Raw genomic sequence first — 19,482 nt, 5'->3', positions numbered from 1 at the left:
ACAATCAACCCTTCTTGTTTCTACTAAATTTCTAGTTTTTATTTGAAATAGTTTTTTGTCTTTCTTTCAAACAGTGGAGAGGTGACCAGAAGAGAACTGTTCAACCAGACTGCATGTTTCAGTTATTTGGAGTCTTGGAAATGCACTCAAAGTTTTAAGCTGCAGAATGTGAAGGAACCAGCTCACATGTTTAAGTGGATATAGGTACTCAAGAAGTACTGAAGAGTTCCAGTTGTGCATCAATAGCTGGGATGATTTTGTATGTAAATCTTATCATTTAGAAAGCCTTCTTAAGTTAACAAATTGTTTTGCTTCCAGACTTGATGTCCAACCACAGGGCAAGTAAAATCAATGAACAGTATGTAAGAAACATTAAGCTGGAAACTACCTATTTACAATAACTCGTGAATTTCTACTTGTAGTAAAATTCCAGTGTGGCATCAGCTATTCAGTACAAGGGGTTAAATGCTGATTTTTAAACACAAAAGCAACACGGAGCCCTTCTTCCTTTTCATTATCTCCATCCCTCCCCCAAACTCTTGGATCTCTTGGTCTGATCTCCAACACCTTTATCCGCATGCATTCAATTACCCCCTTCCCCCCTTTCGCCCTCACACTTATGACCATTAACATGAGCACAATAGCTAAAACAGAGAGGAGGCGGCAAGCAGAAACCACAAAACCAGTCTCAAAGCTCATTGTTATTCTTTAGCCACTGGCTGGGTTTGACCTGCTCGTCTGCAGTTATATAAAGGGATTTTGTTCTTTATTTTTGCCTTGCTTACGTTTTGCACAGCATGCAGTTTGTTAATATGAATAAACTGCCTATGCCTCACTTCCTCTGGGTCATAACGCACTGTGGAATGAACAATTTCACCTGTTAAGTGGTCCAATTCATCCTACCAGACAATCAAATCAGGATTCAGTTGATGGAGTGCAAGATTAGATATGTTCAAAAAGGGGTTGTTGGTATCCATCTAAAAACTTGGAAGGATGACCAAGTTATTTAGAAAAAGTAGAGGTATTCAACTATTTCCTGATCTTCCATACGTTTGCAGAAACAAGGGGTGGTTTTAATGCTTTGCACCAGGTAACCCGTGTTCATGAGCTGACATAAAGCACTGCACTTCTTAGGTTCATATGCAGTAAAATGAAGCAAAACCTGTGCTGAGAAGGAAAAAAAAAAAAAAAAAAAAACATGCCAGCATAACTGTACACATTCCAGACATGTAACGAAAAACAAATGCTCAGGTCAAATTTAGAATAAATTTATTATGGGGAATCCATAGGGTGCACAATACAAAAGAGTAGCTTATGAAAAGACAAATGTTCACAGATATTTTACTGATGTAGGTAGTTCTAGTATTAAGATGTGTGCACAATGACACGTATTCATACATTCAGTTTTTAGCTTGTTTTTTTTCACAAAATTAGATTCAGTTAAAAAAAAAAAAAAATACAACAACACAATGATAAAATACTCTGAAGTAGATACTCAGAGTGTGTATCACATTCTCATTGCAATGATGTCAGATACTGCCTCAAATCACTGGTGTGACAAAAATATGCACAAGATGTCAAGAGAAAAGTGTCACCCGAAATAGAAACCTCCACCGATTTGGTCTGTTAAACATAATTTTTTAGCATACCAGAACCTTTTTAAGGTGGCCATTTAATCCAAGAATGTCAAGATCCTTTCCTTTAAATCTAACCCAGTAGTTAAATGGAGTGGAAAAGGAGTCAAGGTCTTCTGGTTGACAAACCAGTGTTGATTTGCACCGCTGTCACTCCTGCCTCCAATGATGCATGGAGGCACGAGGTGAAAAGAACACCATGTGCATATTTCTACGGTATCACTGGCCTATTGATAACATGGCAGTAACTGACATGCTGGGAGATGGAACTAGATGGTGTAATGGCTCATGTAGTACATCCAACAGTGTAATGGTACTATGTACTACTAAGTTTCTAGACAAAAGTCAAGCCAGCATGTCAAAATCTTAAGATCATTTAAAAACTACCTAAATCGTCAGCTCGACAAGTCGCTTCCTAATTTGTATTACAAAAAAAAACAACAACAAAAAAAACAACAACAACAACAACAACAACCTGAAAGGAAAATGCAACCCTGTTTTTTCATAACAAAAAGTAATCTTATCTGAATACTAACACTGTTGTTTACATTCAAAGAAATAAAACAAAACAAAAAAAAAAAAAACATTAAATCCCCAGGCCAATTACAACGAAAGACTTACACTTAAGCATCAAGAATTAAAGAAAAAATAAAAAGTTAAAGAAAGAAAAATAAGGACACCTGAATAATATAGTGGGGATGGGGATAAAAGGAGAATGTAGGAGACACAGGTTCAAACAAAATGGCACAAAACAAAAGCTTTGAACTGCCTTTTGCCTGGAGGGTAACATGCAGGGTTTAAATGGACCCATAGCTCAGTTTCTTTTCACACATGTGCATGTGCAAATGTCCAGGAGGGAGGAATGACCTACTGGGGTGGTACTGGGGTGGAGGAAAGGACACAATGCATTTAAATGCTAAGCCCAAGCATACAGTCTTTTAGAACATTAGAATATAAGGCAACAATGTGTAGGTAGTTTGTTTAGAACAAAACGCTGAGGTGTGAACGTGACGTCGACTAGCAGAGCTTTCATTTTGCTCCCGAATGCCAATTTTTAAGTGGCATAAAAGCTTTTAAGCATGAATTAGTGACACCCCGTGATGCAAGGCTCGCTTCCACATGTAGTAGGTTGAGCGAGGGGTGAACGGGAAGTAGGACCTGAATTCTTTAAATGTGGGGAAGGATTTCTCCTCAAAGCGCTGCTGTAGGAAGAGCTTGGCCTTTGCCTTGAAGTTGGCCAGAGTCACAACATCCATCGGAAACATCGGCTCACCTACAGGTGCCTTTCTCTGAAGGATGTGGGTGGGGACAAAGGGGGGCATGGTGGGCCTTTCTAGAAATTTAGGGCTCTCAACAAATGGGGCTACATGCTGACTCTCCACCCTGCTTTCAGTGGTCTGATTTTCTGTACCTGTGCTCTCTAGCGTCTTGAGGACATTGGCCTTTGTGTTCTGGGTGACCATTTTCTTCTTGTGGTTCTGGCTACTACGCCACAGCCAATAGAGACAAGTCGACATGGAGGGGAATTTCATCTTAAACTTTGCCAAGGACCATTTGGCCTTCTGGACGTGCAACTTTGCAGCTTCTCTGAGCTGTTTTTTGCTCATATATGCAAGCCTGTAGCTTCTGTGTTTTTGTCTGTATATCCTCATCCTTGCCAAAGCAGGCTGGCTGACATTGTGCAGCTCTGGTGACAGACTTTTAGGGCTTTGACTCTTGTCTGAGCTATCCTCACTGCTGCCAGTGCTGGCTTTGTACCCTCTGTTGAACAGCATGGCTTCTCTTCTCCAGTTGTAGTAGGTCGATCTTGAGATTCCTGGAAAATTTCTTTTAAAGATCCTGAAGGGCAAGGATGTGTTCATGGCAATGCAATTTTGCAGGCAGCGCTTAGCTTCCTGCATATGTAGCACATTGTGAGCACGTTCTGCATCCAGCTTGCCAAGGTTGAGGCCAAACATACCGGCCACGCTATCATTGGGATCCAGTTCATCCTGCTTTGCATCAGGTGATGACCAGGCTTCCTGCTCTGTACTATCTCCTGAACTCGTCTCCCCAGTCGAAGAGGTGTTGGAGAATTTTCCTCCAGATTTCAGGAGCTCATGCTTCCAGTTGTAATAGGATGACCTAGAGATCTCGGGGAAGAACTGTTTAAACACGTGCAAAGGGATGAGCTTGCCTGATAAGTAGCAAGCTTGCAAGAAATGTTTAGCCTCATACCTGGCTGCTGACTTTTTGCAGTGTTCCTGCGTCTGCCTCTTCCAACGATAGAAGGTCCTCTTGGTGATGTTGTACTTGTCTTTCAGACTGGGATAAGAAAGCTGGGGGTCCTGATTCTGCTCGTCACTCTTAATGGCTGGCACACTCTGTGTGCTGTTAGGGCTTTCAAACGTAAGCTCATTTGTGCGCACTAATGCCACAAAATGATTGGGTCTGAATGATGATTCGGACTGCAACTCGCCAGACCACATAATGTGGATGGTTTGGGGCTCAAAGTCTTTCGGGCAGGTCCTCGGGCGTATGATTCTGTTAAAATAGGGTCTGATCTTCAGATTGAACATGGGGTAGATGGAGTAGATGTTGAACTGAAGAACTGATGACAGGGCATACACATGCCACATGTTAGCATAGGTGCCAGGGAAGCAGGAAGCTTTAACATCTGCATCAAAGATGGCCTCTAATACTGTTCCAGGCAGGTTTACCATGTCCTCAGACTCTTCAGCACACAGACTGAAGCGAACAGCCTGCAGCATCATTTTAGAATCTATCATCCCAGACAAGTAGTATCTCTTCCACAGCGCCATTTCCACTGTGGTTCGTACCTGTGAGGGACAACAACAGGGGCAAAGAAAATTTTTGTTGTTATGCTTCTGTTCACCACCAGTGAATTTTAAAATTCAAGTGTAGACTTTCAACTTTAATTGAAGGGGTCTTTACAAACATTTTGCATTAACTGCTGAGGAATTGCAATTACAATTTTTATACGTAGTCCCCATTTTCACAGGCTCAAAACTATTTGGATAATGGACTGACAAGTACTTTGATGGCCATGTGAGTTTTTTTGCTTGTTATTTCATGACAAATGGCAGATATAAATTTGCATATAATTTTCACTTTCACTGTAATTTTAAATATGACACCCAAAAGACATGTCAGTACAAGTGAGAGAGGCTAGTGTTGGGCTGAAGGAAAACAAAAGGAGTGGCCAAATCAACAATCTGGTCTATTCTTAAAAAGAATAAATGTACTGGTCAGCTCAGAAACACCAAAAGGCCTAAAGCCTAGATTATACACAGTTTCAGACATGGTCAGCTGGCGACCCAGCAACCAAGCAGTCATTCCCATTATACTTCTTTGAAGTCCTGGGTTCATGGATAGTTGGTACACTGTTATGCAAATTCTCCACTGACGAGTCTGTCAATCATAAAAAATAGGCAGGCACGTAGACATTCACATAGACCAACTCTCTAACCGTCTGATGACAAAATTTTGGACATGAAGAGTATGAACCCCACCTAAAAGACCACAGAGGACAACTAAAGTGCATAAGGACAAAATTATTTCTATGGTTAAGGAAAAAAACAACTTGACAAGTCAAGATCACAGGAGTTAGTTTACAATCAAGAGACAACTTTATGGAATATGGAATAATAAATGGAAATACAGAGGGTTTTTTTTTTTTTTAATAACGTGCAAATTACAGATTATATTCAAGAACAAGAAGTCCAGATTAGACTTTGCCAGAAAACATCTGGAAAATGTTCTTTGAACAGATGAAACCAAGATTAACCTTACCCTTAAGGTTTGGTCACATATCCTGATCACTCACTCTGAACCCAAACGAAACCCCAAACTGCTTAAGCTTATATCCTTTAAAAAAAAAAAAGTGACAAGATATTAAAGGACCACTTGTTTCTTATGAAGCTTCTGCTATGATGCATGCCACATGAGAACTCATTCTCAGTTTGGAATAAAAGCTATACTTCTTTAGAGTTCTCTCACCGGGTGGACATTAGGACTGCTAGCAGTCAATACCCCTACACTGAAAAACAGTGATTACAATAGTAATCACTGTTTGATTAAAACAGCTTTATGAAGCTCTAAACGCATGAGACACTGATCAACAGTCATTTCTCCTGCTGCACAGATTAAATATTCTTTTCACAGTTGACATCATATTGGAGTTGATTGAGAGCATTTCTGAGTGAGGATGATTGTGGTTCTTACTCCAGGATGTTTAAGAATTTAAGAAGTGGGCTTTTAAAAACAGACTGCATTCATAGTAGATTTGTTCTGACAGCATTTTATATTGAAATTTCACAATGAAAATTAGTTGTTAAATGCAGATGAGCCTAAGGTTTGAAAGTACAAAAGATCTGAAAATGTTATGCCGGCATTGATGCAATGCTGATACCTTTGCAAGTGCAAAAAAGTAGAAAAAACATTAGTGGGAAGAAAATGCCTTTTGCAACTCTTTTTAAAAAGATCGGTAAAATTGTAGGTTCAAACTTTTTTGAGATATCCATACTAATTGCTTTAAAAAAATATATCTAAAAATGTATTTGACATATCATTGTTTATGTCAAATTTGAAGTTATAAAAATTTCTGGCAAATCGGAGGTTGTTTTAACAGATACGTTCTAAAAATATGATGATTTGAGATGGAATAAGCCTTTTGTGACCCCTAACCCGATCCCTATTCGCTTATAATGTTAATGATTTTAAATCATGCATTCAATATATGACTGAAGTGCACAATTTCAAGGGGTTTTGCACGAGAAATTGGAGTACATTTTAGGGATGACAGCCATTTTATATAGTCCCCCATTTTTAAAGGCTCAAAATTGATTGGACAAGCAGTCTCATGGCCAGGTAAGGTCTTTTCAATTGTTATTTCAACTGAGGGGCCATAATAACTGAAAATTGATTCAAAGTGTTAAATTAGATTTTACAAATTTTCACTGTAATTTTAAATACGACATCCAAAGACATGTCAGGGCAAGTGAACAAGCACATCAGTCAGCTCTGCAACACACACAAAAAATATCCAAAAGATCACAGAAGGCAACTAAAAGTACAAAATGAGAGAATTATTTGAGTGTTAAGAAAAAACAGGTTGATCATTTCTAATCAAATCAAGAACACTCTTAGGAAGCTTGCCACATCATTTTAAAAGTAAATAATAAAAGAGATACATTAATGTAAATATGAAAGCTTTACAATTAGGTTCAAACCACTGGTTACACTGAAGAACAAGGGGCCATATTAGACTAAAACCATCTATCAAACCCTGCACCTAGTTGAGATGAACGTGTACCAATATGATGGGAAAAGAAAAAACTTCCCATTATATGTCAGACACAGTGGCAGTGTTATGGCCTGGGTGTGTACGGCTGCCAGTGTAACTACAGGATCACCTCTGAAGTGTACAAAGCTGGTCAAACAGTGCTTCAAAGTGCAAAAGAATGATGACACCCCCCCCCCAAAAAAAAAGAAAATTCGAAAAGTAACACAAAAGTGTATCAAGGAAAAGAAATGAGATACTTTTCCACCGGTCAAGTCAGTCACCAGGTCACAACCCAGCAGAACGTGTTTCAGTGATGGGAGATAAAACTAAAGACAGACAAACCCTCAAAAAAGACCTAGCAGCACATCTCAAGGGAGGAAATCCAGCACTTGGTGGTCCATGTGTTCTAGACTTCAGGCAGTCACAGCAAATTATTTTTATCCAGTGATTAAAAACAATCCTTATATTTAACATTACATAGCTTTGCTAATTAAATTAAAACGTGAGGCTGTGTATAGAAATGACTGTAGTTCTTAAATATGTTTTCCCTTCCACCAAAACCAGGGGTAACCTTTTTGAAACGAAGCAGTAAATTTAGACCATTAGCGCACAAGATCCTGCTTACCTGTAGCTCCAAGCTCAGTCCAGTGTTGCCCACTAACAGCAAGCTGATTGCATCAAACAGTAAGTTGCCTTCTCCATCACAGTTTAGAGGCAGGAGGCCCCTGGGTGCATCAGCTGGGTACAAACCATGAGCAGCATCGTCCACTCCTGCCCACTCAGGGAAATCCTGACAGGTGGTCTTAGGCAGCTGAAAGGCAGCGAAGACTTGCTCCACCTTCTGGGCCACTTTGGTCACTGCATCCAGGCCAGGGCTCTCTGTGGCCTCCTGGAGCTCTCCCAGAGCAGACAGCATGACCTCATCCCTCTGCACCATACCTGTGGATCACACCAGAGCTGCAAGGAAGGAGGAGGAGATAAGACCTAAAGGACAAACAGTGGGGGGGGAGAACAATTCCAGATCCCGGGAAAACTGAAGATTATCTGAGATTTAATTATTTAAACTCTTAAAAATCACTGGTAAATCTTATCCCAGTGCCTTTATCGCAAGTAAACTACATTACTGAGATTACTGTGGCTGACACATGTAAAAGCAGCAACTGCAACAACTTTAATCTTGAGTTACCAAATGCTGTTAGTAACAAATAACTCCACACCACCTCCTCCTTAATTAAGGAAAGGCTAACCTGAAAGTTAAAGCATGTCTGTACTACTCATCTGAGCGAGTTTTATTTAAAATGTAAAATTATTATGTTTTCTGCAGAAGCGCAACGTATTCACGTGATAAAATGTTGATTATCAATTATAAAATTAAAGGGAGTCCAAAATATTGCTAGAAGCTCTCACCTGCAGCTAACAGCCCTGACCCCTCCTACAGTGAAGCGAGTGGAATCAACACAGGTATGACACAGTTACATTACAAACACTAGAATCTCCTAATGCGTCAAAGCTAAACCAAAATAAAACTGGATTAAACTAAACAGGTCCTATGCTTCTGTGAAATAACACCTTTTAATTATTTAAAATATCATAAAACGTTATGTTTAAACTTCAGATGTAGTCCCGTTAATTGAAAGAAGAACAAAAAAAACACATTATTTTAACTCAAATGAGTGCATCACACTTCCGTAGATTTACAGGTCGCCTAATAAAAATGCAGTCAACAAAAAGTCTGTAAAATTGATCTGGGTCATGGTGGCCCGTGATGAATATTATTTTTGTCTTTATTAAAATAGAGAAATGGTTAGCTGTATTATTTAAAGAACAAAAAAGAAAGAAAGACAATAAATCCGAACAATTTCAAAGTCATTACCTAGTATGTGGCTCAATTTGCGCTGCGCCATGGCCTGTTTATTTTTGGGGTTTTATTTACCCGTTTTGCTGTTTTCTGCCAACGCTTATTGATTACTTTAAAAAACATACGAGTAATGCCTTCTTATTCACCAAAAAAACTGAACGAACACCGAACAGTAACTCCACATCACAACCCAAAACAATGATGGAAGCCATCATCTTTCTTACCTGAGCGTCCAGTGACCTAAGATGAGTATCAATGAAAACCACGTACTCTTACTGGTCTCTTACTGGAGGGTTTCACAGATCATAGATTGCTTTCACCCTGCGAGTCTTTTAGTCCATTGCGTCCGTTTAACCTCTGGGAGTCCTGTTCGCCGGTGTGCAGTTGAGATTTGGACATCGATTAGCAACACCTCCCTTCAGGAAACAGTCGACGGACGACCCTGGACGCCTCTCGCCCTCCCTCCCAGCGAAACACCTCCTCCTTTTCTCGTCTTCCCCGCCTGCTCCTCCTCACATTGTGCCAGGGTCAATTTCAAAGTGAAGTGTTAACAGGAGCAAATGTGTTAGGGGCCATAAGAAGAAGGTACCTGTAGTTTTTTTCCTCAGTGCGTTTCGGCTTGTTTTTGTTCACACTGAAAAGTTCATTTTCAAGGTTATTTGTCAAGTGCTTTCGGGTTCAGAGAGCAGCAGGGGCTCATTTTTGCTTCATTAACTGACCAACCTCACGTTTAGGCTGCATAAAAATACACGTTGTCAGTTTATTTTTTATTGTATTTTTTCTTCCACTCAGAAGACTGCAAATCAGTTTTAGGTTGTCCAGGGCAGACAGTAGTGTAAAGCGCTACTTAGTTATTGAAGTGGATATGTGTAGACAGGGTGTGGACATGAGAGTAGGAAAAGGCTCCAGAAGCCCAGGTCAACTTGTTTCTCTACTGTATCACTTTTAACACCTCCTCTCCTGCCTTTTGCAGGATTTCAGTAATCAAGGCCTTTTGTTCCACACACACACACACACACACACACAATCCCAGTGACTCTACTCAACCCCTCACAGCTGGAGGACACCCTCTCTGACTTTTTCTTTAACCTCCCAAACTCCCCCATTGCATTTACACACCAGGGGACAAGAGCATTTGTCCCCCCAAAGATCTGTGCACTCCAAGGTCTGAGCAGACTCACTGGTGCCTCAGTTCACCGGGGTTCAAGGCTTTGGTCTTAAGCTTATCAGCTAATTGGTCAATGTGTGAATGTGGTTGCTCGTGTGGGGGGTTTACAGTAGAATGGGTACATTTTACACTTTGGTTTGTATAGTTAACACTGCAAATAATGCATACAAACACCCACTTGTTAAAAGGTGCAGCTCTAGATGTGTGGACAATTTCTCTTCCTTCCTTTAGATTTGCATCCATTGTCTTAGTTTAAAGTTTAAAAACATGTGGACATCCACAGAAAGGGTTCACTAAAACTTAGATTTTGAAAGATGATGACTACAGTGACACAGAAATCACAAAGTTTCCAAAGTGAGAACAGAAACAGGCAAAGAAGCTTTTAAATGCGCCGCCATATTTTTTTTTTTTTTGCCTGAATAATCTATAGAAGGAACTGAAACTGTCAGAATTGCTACTGCAGGGGAGTTTAGGTTGGTTTCAAAAAGCTTGAGAACATAGTTCTTTTCGCCGATAAAGCTACTCTGAAATTCATTTGAAACTGAATCCCGTTTTTCCGTAAGACTGCATATGAGTTGGATTTTGTCTTCCCTAGCTTGTACAGTGTGGCAGTGCTATTTTGGCAAGGTCCATCTGGAAAGGGTGATTTTTGATCTCAGCAAGAGTCCACTTGGATGAATAGAGTGTGAGAGATTACATCATTACAAATTTGACTGAAAAGTACATTTTATGTAGTTCTAGTTCAGTAACATTTTAAACCATCTTCATGTCTGATCTTAAATTTCATCTGTACTTTAGTGGCTTTCAGGCAATTGGCAGAAAAGGTGCTCTATCCATCTTCACTTCTTGCATTCCTATGTTTGAACATTAAAATAAACGTATGTCTTCAGAATCTGATAAAGATGTTTGCTTCTACTTAACATTGTATGGAATAAGTGCCTTTAGCCAATTCCAGTAAGGCTCCTCATGTGTATTCATGCCACCTTTCTTGTCAGTGTTTGTGTCTTCACCATCTCCTCAACCCCCGCAGACTCCTGGCTTTAGCCTTAGGTGTGTAGATTAGCTGTGCTGCGCTGCACTGTGAACACAGTAGTGGGCTGGCTGCAAGTATTTAAAATGTAAATAGGGCAGCACCGGGACCGGCTCCGGGAATTTCTTACCTGCTGTGGATGCATGTCTGTGTGTAAGTGTGAGAAAGAAGGGACAGAGCTTGAGATTGCATCTAACATTGCACTCTACACAAATTTAATTTACAATGATGGCACAAAGTGCTGAGTTTCTTGTAGTCCATTACTTGCGTGAAAATGCAACTCTGCTTATGTGTTATCCATCCGGTGTTTTGTTTGTGTACATGTGTTTCAGTTTCTCCACCTGGTTTGCTGAGCGATTAATTTAATTTAATGACTATTACAATTTGCACAAGAGTGGCCAAACATGGAACTGATTTGGCAAAATCTAAATATTTTTTAAATATTTTTAAAAATTCATTTAAAAAAAACCCCCTGAATTTTACTTAAACTTATCAAGTTTAAGTGTTTTTAAACTTGATATTGTACAGCCAGATATTTCTGGAAGTTAACATATAAAGCATACAGTCATTAACAAATTACTGCCCAGTACTGTGTTATGCTTCTGTAATGGTTAATCCACCAATATGCCCAGGCTCTTTAACCAAAATGTTGTTTTTATTGTTAAAATATAATTACTGTTGCTATCAATGAATTTTTAAAAAAAAATATTGTTTAAAAAGCACATTATTATGTTTGATAAAGTTTTTTACTTACATTCCTAAACATAAAAATTAGTTTTAGAGGTTGAATGTGCTGGTTTCAAAGTGGGAATTTTTAATTTGAATGTGACAAAATTAATAGTTCTTTATATCCATGTAGCAAATAGATGCAAATTTATCCTGTATGAAAGTCTCATGCTTCCACTATAGTAATATTAAAATAAAAACACAAGTTCTGATGTCAGGAAGGTCTTTGTGTAAGCAGTCACACAGTTGTGTTCAGAATCAGAATCAGAAAGACTTTATTTATCCCCAAGGGGCAATTAAGATGTTTGTGGTTTCATGATGTCCCACATTGTTTCTATATACTAAATTATTTTACAGTAGGTTCAGTTAAACTGGTCTTGTATTCCATTCTTTTGTTCGATTGTGTTGCATTTTTTGTAAGATCCAAAGCTTTAATTTAAAACATCTACTTACATCTCTTCAACTTTCTTCTTTTCTTATCTCATTTCTTGTCTCATTTTCTTGACAAAGATAGAATAGAATAGAATAGAATAGAATAGAATAGAATAGAATAGCCTTTATTGTCATTGTACAGGGTACAACGAAATTGGAGTGCCATTCCCTTGGTGCAAAAATACAATAATAAATATAAATGTAAAATATAAAAGGTACATTAAAACAAACAATAGTAAGTACAATATATACAGGATAGCAGCATTAATATAATGACAGTAAGAATAGCAGCATAATAATTGACGGTGACAGTATGGTGTAGCTAAGCAGTTTCAATTGTTTTTGTGCTTATTTACAACGGTGATAGCTCTGGGAAAGAAGCTGTCCCTGAATCTGTTTGTCCTGGTTTTATGTGACCTGTACCGTCGTCCTGATGGTAATAGTTCAAACAGCTGATTGCTGGGGTGAGAATGGTCCTTGATGATATTGCCAGCTCTGCTGAGGTACCGAGAGTTTGCAATGACCTCCAGGCTGGGCAGAGAGCAGCCAGTGATCTTCTGGGCTGTGTTGATGACCCTCTGCAGTGCTTTCCTGTCTGCAGCTGAGCACCCTGCATACCATGTTGTTATGCTGTACGTTAGGATGCTCTCTATGGTGGCTCTGTAGAATGTCACCAGCAGCCTCTCCTCCAGGTTGTTCCTCCTGAGCACTCTCAGAAAGTGGAGACGCTGCTGGGCCTTTTTTACCACCGCCGTGGTATTTGCAGTCCAGGAGAGATCATCAGAGATCTGCACGCCCAGAAACCTCATGGAGTGTACCCTCTCCACACAGCTCCCGTGAATGTACAGTGGGACCGGGTCTGCTCTGCCCTTCCTGAAGTCGAAGATAAGTTCTTTAGTTTTCGTGGTGTTCAGTTGGAGGTTATTAACTGAACACCACTCAGTCAGTCTGTTGACCTCATCTCTGTAGTCCGACTCATCCCCCCTTGAGATGAGTCCAGATCATATTGGCCAGCTGAAAATTGCAAAAATTCTTAATCTGATTCCAATGACTTCCACTTTCCTGTCCCTTATAGTGCATGCCACTTCTACCTGCTTTAAATTCCGGGTGTCTTTCTTTTGTTGTACTACCTAAATACCCTTGCCATTGTTTAACATTAACATGTGCACTTCCTATTCTGACAGGCTCGTTTGGAACTTGTCTACTTTCCAATTTCAAGGGATTCTTGTGTGGTAGTACACAGTAGTTGATATACTAGATCTTGGTGATTTCTCACTGCTCATCCTTTAAGAGTTCAGCCCCTACAAATGAAATCAGTGGATTTTTTACTAGCTTTTCCTTTCTTTTCTTTTCTTTTCTTTTCTTTTCTTTTCTTTTCTAATAATCACCCAAGATTTTTATAACATCCAGACTGGCTTTTTTAACTCTTGCTTTTTTCAACTAGCCTACCTCTTTGCTGGATAGCTTTCTTTACCTGACCATCAGTCTTTCCCTGCGGAGCCACAGTGGCATTTCTAATGCCTCAAGCATATACTGGTGTTGTTTTCATTGCCCCTAAGCAAATCCTCAGAGCACAAGCCTGAATAATATTCAGTTGTGACGATGCCAACTTGGCTGCTGAACCATACCCCACATATTGATTTCCTTTTTGCCCAGACGATCTATGCATGTATATATATTTTAATAATGCAGTATCAGCTTCTCGTTCTTGCCCCACCACATAACCCATGACATTACTGATGTTCTAATTGTATTACTCATATGCAGTGCATGTTAGTCTCAGGTCAAAATTTACTCTCTGGTCAACAAAAGTTTTCGACTTTCACTAGGTTATCTACTTTCTGCCGACTTTTATTACTGATTTTTTTTTCACATTTAGAATCTAATCCAGTTCCCCATCTTTCCACTTTCCACCAATTTGTCCACTTTCCTATCATTTTTTTAAAATTATATCTTCAGTATATTATTCCATTATATAAAGTGTTAACCTCATTCAGTGCAGTTTGATCATCAAACTCTTATTTCTTACCACTGCATACACGCTTTCCACATCAGATAACACTGTAGCTGCTGCCTGCTAATTAACCTGGGCAGAACAGGAACAAAGAACTAAAGCATGAGACTTGACAGACAGCACTCGGGGGTGGGGGGTCTTTTTGTAATGAATTCTAGTCATTGTCTGTATAGTTTTCCCCTTTTTACTTGTAGACCAGTGTATTTCCTATATGCTGTTTTTGTTAAGTCAGTTAGACGTGGGTAGGCAGAAAATCTCTTTGTCCAGAGGAAACCAAAATTTGCCACTGTCACTTCCTATACTGCGAACCAGGTGTCATCACCAAATTTCTCAAATTAATAGCAACCATCCATGTAAGACTATGACTCTGACTTAAAGCACAATTATCATCCATCTGCTAGCACAGCCACGTTTGTCATCTTATCATCTGTGTATTTTAGATTTAAACACACTTTTGCACCTTAAATTTTACACCTTAAATTACATTTAAATGTTTAGGAAATACACAGAAGCAAAATCACTGGATCAAAACTTCAATCTCAAAAGGAAGCAGATCTTTTAAAAAATATCAAACACATCAATACTGAGAATATAGTGATATATAGTGATATTAAACACATGGCAATGGTTTTCTTTTGTTTTGTTCAGCATGCTTTTTGTGTTTGACACAGGTGTGTTGTGCGGATTTGCACTCTTGAACCCACAGTGTGTCTTAGACGGCAGAGAGATTATTGTCTGCATGCATCACATCATCTACATTCATTACCTAAACACAGACAAATAGACATATTTATTCACTTTAAAAGCAGGTTAGCAGTTTACGTTCTTTGAAGACCTACATTGGTGGAGGTAATTGTGTTAGATGGGTCATTCAGTAACTGAATTCCTACAAAAAAAAATTAAAAAAAAATACATACATTCATATTATTGCTACTGTGTTTGCATGAATTTAGCAACTGCACAGATTACATAAGTAAGCCATGATAACAAATCTAGCGTCATGACTGTGTATTTGCAAAATAGCATAGCGACCACAAAAACAGAAGTCATAGGGGACTAGCACATGGAGTGTACTGTAAGTGATTGCCTGAAAGCCTACAAATCACAGTTATACAAGCCTTTCAGAGGGGCATAAAATGTCCATACTTGCAGTTTCACAAGACTCTGCCTATAGCTTAAGAAGTTTAGGAGAATTTACTTGCTTTTTTCTGTTTACAATAAAGTATTACACATTCCACCACCCCCACAGCAGCCCCAATTGTGTCCTTTATGCGGTCTGAAAATGGAGATTAGGTACTTTTTAAATGTTGAAATAATGTTCTGCAATGATGAGACATGTTCTTTAACATCACATCTGATCTTAAAGAATAAGAGCTAGAAAATAAGCAATGCTGATATAGTGTCTTTGTGTATTTCAGCTTTACTAGGTTTTATCATCACTGTTATAATCAGATCACTTCTAACTAGCTCTCTTTAATTGGGTCTCTTTAAGTGAAGTGTGAAAAATTTGTTTATCTTATGGCCAAAAATAATTTAAACATTTCTGCCAAAACATAAATAAATAAATAAAAGTGAAATACACTGGTTATCTTTTGCTGTACTTGGGATGATGCTCACAGGTGTCTGAGCTGGTAAAAGCAATGTTTATGGTGGTTTTAGAAAAAAAAAAAAACCTCTAAATAATATGTAGATCTTGCTGGATTAGCAGAAATGTGTAAATGAGGATTATAAATTCACATATGCAGAACAAGCCTCTTTTAATTGTATATGCATAAGAATAAATCTGTACTTAGAGGTTCAGGTTCTTGATCCACGATGAAGCCTCTTTCTCTCCCTTTCAGTGCTGCAAAAATACATTGGTTATTATCTTTTCTTTTACTTTCAGTATGTCAGAGTCTACTGGTCACGGTTAACAATTAAACAAACCTGACACCCTGACCCGCAGCTCCATTGACGTTTTGGCTTGTTCATCCACAATCACCCAGCACCTGAATTTCTTGTTTTGGGGACTTTGAAGAGTGACAGTCAGTTATATCACAAGCAGTCTGGTGCTTAATCTGATACTGAGTGTCCTCTTGTATTGGAGCACCAGTTTCATCCACCCACGTCTGAATGATCAGCTTTTGTTGCTGTGTATATCAATGTTTTTGCTCCAGGTAGGTGAACAGAATATGCTGTAGTGACAATGTTTCATTGGGCATGAGGTTATGAGAGAAACAAGAAAATGTGTTAATTTTATAGATTTGTCACTCAGGGCTTTCTCATTATTATCCTACAAAAAGGCTTCCATGTTGACAGTGCTTACTGATGTGAGGAGAGTGACAGTGGTCATGTCCAGCATCTTTCAGAGTGAGATCTTTGATTCTCAGAGTGCATTTTGACTCATCGTCCTATGATATAGATGCCTGGATTACTCCATTTGGTAGTACAGCATTGTAATCAGTTTCTATTTTTTGTGCTAAAATTTTATACAGCAAGGAAGCAGATAAAATCTTTTGCACATGGAAATGTAATATTATAAACTCGTTCTGAAAATATTGAACAATCTTTCCCAGTTACACCCATGGAAAGAGGAACAAGAGGCTCTAAGATCCTGGAAATAAAAGATTAGATTATCAGACTGAGATAGCATGATGAGACTGGGTTCATTTGTCTCTCACTCTACGTGTTCTGATCAAAGATAAAAGCAGCAGCCACATAATAATATGATATTAACAGCCATTCGATGTGTGAATCTATTCACGAAAAATTCAGGTTTACTTTCACTGCGTTTAAACTCAAATTGAATTCAGTAGAACGCTGTAATACAGCCTTTTGTGTAATTTCTGAACATTTACATTTAATTTAATGTGTTCAGTACTAAATTAAGTACTAAATTTGTATAGTATACAAATACGTGATGAGTACAGGAGAAGAATGGATTAACAGGTGGAGATTTTAAAAGATGAAAGAAAAAAATCTGCACAATTTGTCTTTCCTTTGTAATGCATGTAATCAGTTGGATTCTCTAAGCACTAAGATTCTCTTATCCTAACCTTTATAAATTCTGGCTCACACTTTACCTTGAACTCATGACAGTGTCGACTGAGGTCAATAAAAATTAAAACATCCAAGGTTTTTTGGTTTGTTTTGTGTTTTTAACTATAGCAGAGGTTCCCAAAGTGTGGGGCCCGCCCCTAGGGGGGCGCAGAGCCATTGCAGGGGGGCGCGGTATGAAAAGAAAAAAAAAGAGAGCTTGGACTGTGGACAGGTTTTTGACGGGGCTCCCACACAAACGCAAAGCAGGAGATGAAGCATCGCCAAATATGTTTCCAAACCAACTTCCTTCCAAGCCAAAGACAGGAAAATATGGTGAAGCATATCTTCCCTTTGGCTTCACCTGCACAAGTGCCAAGGTAGGTCTCCCATGCAAAATTAGTTTCCCTGCGTCGGGAGCACGGGCTGGGCTCTCCAAATCACGGACAAACAGTATCCCACATTCTTGATTTTTAGTTCACAAACACTTCTTGTAATACCTAACTACTCCTGACATTTTGGACATGTTAGCTCTTTATGCAGTAAAGTTACAGCGGGATACAAATAATATCAGGCTGATCCTGCCATAATTTGTTCCCCCGGTTCAAATCACGGAGTATTTGAACCGGGTATCCCACAGCTGTTTATGTGTTTAAACCCATTTTGCACAGAGAGACATTTTTTGAAAAATGTATTGACAGCAATGTTGAAAATTATTACACAGAAAAAAAACAACTACACCTAAAATAATTACACCGTGATGCCTCTGCCTTTCTAAATGGAGGGACAGTAACTGCGTGTGTATATGTAAGCGTGTAAAACCTGAAGATAGTCAGATTAACAGTAACAGTATTTTGTCTCTATCTGCCATTCTGCAATTCATCTCATGTAAACAATAACGTGGCGCACAGCGTGACGTGAAAAGAGGCACATACCTTTGACGTTGCGTGACGAACTCTGTAATCCTCGTCCACACGTAAGTGCAAAAAAGGAGTTTTAAATAATCTCCGTTTTCGGTGAATCGCAACGCCGTTTACGTGTTGACGAAAGGCCCAAACGCATAGAAACAGCTGAGTTTTCAAAAAATACCCGTGTAGGTGTGGACGCAGCGTAAAAGAGTTAGTAGTATATTTTATTACTACCTGTAATTTATTGCCGTTTACTTGTATTTGCTTAATTGTTTACTAAATGTTTGAGGTGTGAAATAAACCGCAATGGAGTTTATAAACAAAATATGGGTGTGTGTGTTTGGAGGATGTGTTTGTTCCGGGGGGGGCGCGAACATTTTTCTTGTAAAAAAGGGGGGCCTGGCAAAAAAAGTTTGGGAACCACTGAACTATAGCATCACAAGTGTGCATTTTGTGTGTTTTATTTTGTATTCACTTTGTATCTTTAGTTGTTTTGCTTCCCTTGTTAATCTATTATCTATTATTTTATGTCCATGGTATAAGTAGATCGATTCTGGATAAAAAGTTATGCAAATATCTTTAATATAAAATTATATATTTCTACCACATTCTACTTAACTATCAAGTAAATAAATATACAAATAATATTCTGTAATGATGTATTAGTGCTAGTTTTTATCAGCTATTGTTTTGGTTTTGTTAAACAGACGTGACAAAACTGTCTATGATGGTTTACTATGGTGTAACTGTTTGCATACGTCTTGTTCAAGTTTTAGCTCCTCATCCACAACCTTGTGTCGTCCTCAGTGTCAGACGTTTAGTTCAACTTCTCTTCCTGTTGTTATCCTAAAATGTAATTTTACCCATATATTTGGTAATTGGTTAGAATTTAGATATAGTTTGAAAAATAATGTGAAAGTTTAAATAAAATATCCATCACTGCATGATTTATGTGTCATTTATAGTGTAACACTGGGGCGTTAAAGTGGACTGGAGGGATTTGGAACAGCGTTTTAAGTGCAGGTGTCGATAAGCTGTGGTTGTGGCACTTTAGCATCCAACTACCACTGCAGAAGAGGAGCAAGAGCAAGCAGAGCAGCAAATATCAGGAAAACACGCAAACTTTCTGCAGAGTTTATTGCACAATGAGTCTGCTAGCTAAAGGAACAGATGCTGGATTTATTGAGGTGCAAAGTAATGAAGTACAAATACTTCATTACTGTACCTAAGTAGAATTCCCAGGTATCCCTACTTTACTTGAGTATTTATTTTTGATTTTACTCACTATATTTTTACACAGATATCTGTAGTTTCTACTCCTTACACTTTAGGTTTAACACATTTTCAGGAAGTTTTTATTAAAGGATTGAGCCTTGGTGGTTCCTGAGTTGTTCCTGAACATCCTATTCAGTT

The 19,482-nt window shown here is 38.7% G+C and overlaps 1 protein-coding gene across 2 annotated transcripts; it reads right to left on the bottom strand.

Moving 5' to 3' along the window:
- Positions 1–1,282: 1,282 nt before the first annotated feature.
- On the bottom strand, positions 1,283–9,226 carry vrtn (vertebrae development associated). Of its 2 annotated transcripts, none has more exons than XM_003440639.5 (3): positions 9,001–9,226; positions 7,544–7,875; positions 1,283–4,453 (listed from the first exon to the last, which is right to left on the bottom strand). In XM_003440639.5, exons 2-3 carry the CDS (start codon positions 7,853–7,855, stop codon positions 2,708–2,710), a joined length of 2,058 nt encoding a protein of 685 aa, XP_003440687.1. In that variant the 5' UTR covers positions 7,856–7,875; positions 9,001–9,226; the 3' UTR covers positions 1,283–2,707. The 2 variants fall into 2 exon arrangements, with proteins under 2 accessions (XP_003440687.1, XP_013124226.1); XM_013268772.3 differs by having other exon boundaries at positions 7,544–7,857.
- Between the last annotated feature and the right edge of the window lie 10,256 nt (positions 9,227–19,482).

This window comes from Oreochromis niloticus, linkage group LG15, assembly GCF_001858045.2.
Source record: "Oreochromis niloticus isolate F11D_XX linkage group LG15, O_niloticus_UMD_NMBU, whole genome shotgun sequence".
Classification (NCBI taxonomy): Eukaryota; Metazoa; Chordata; class Actinopteri; order Cichliformes; family Cichlidae; genus Oreochromis; species Oreochromis niloticus.
This window is presented reverse-complemented; position numbering and strand designations above follow the sequence as displayed.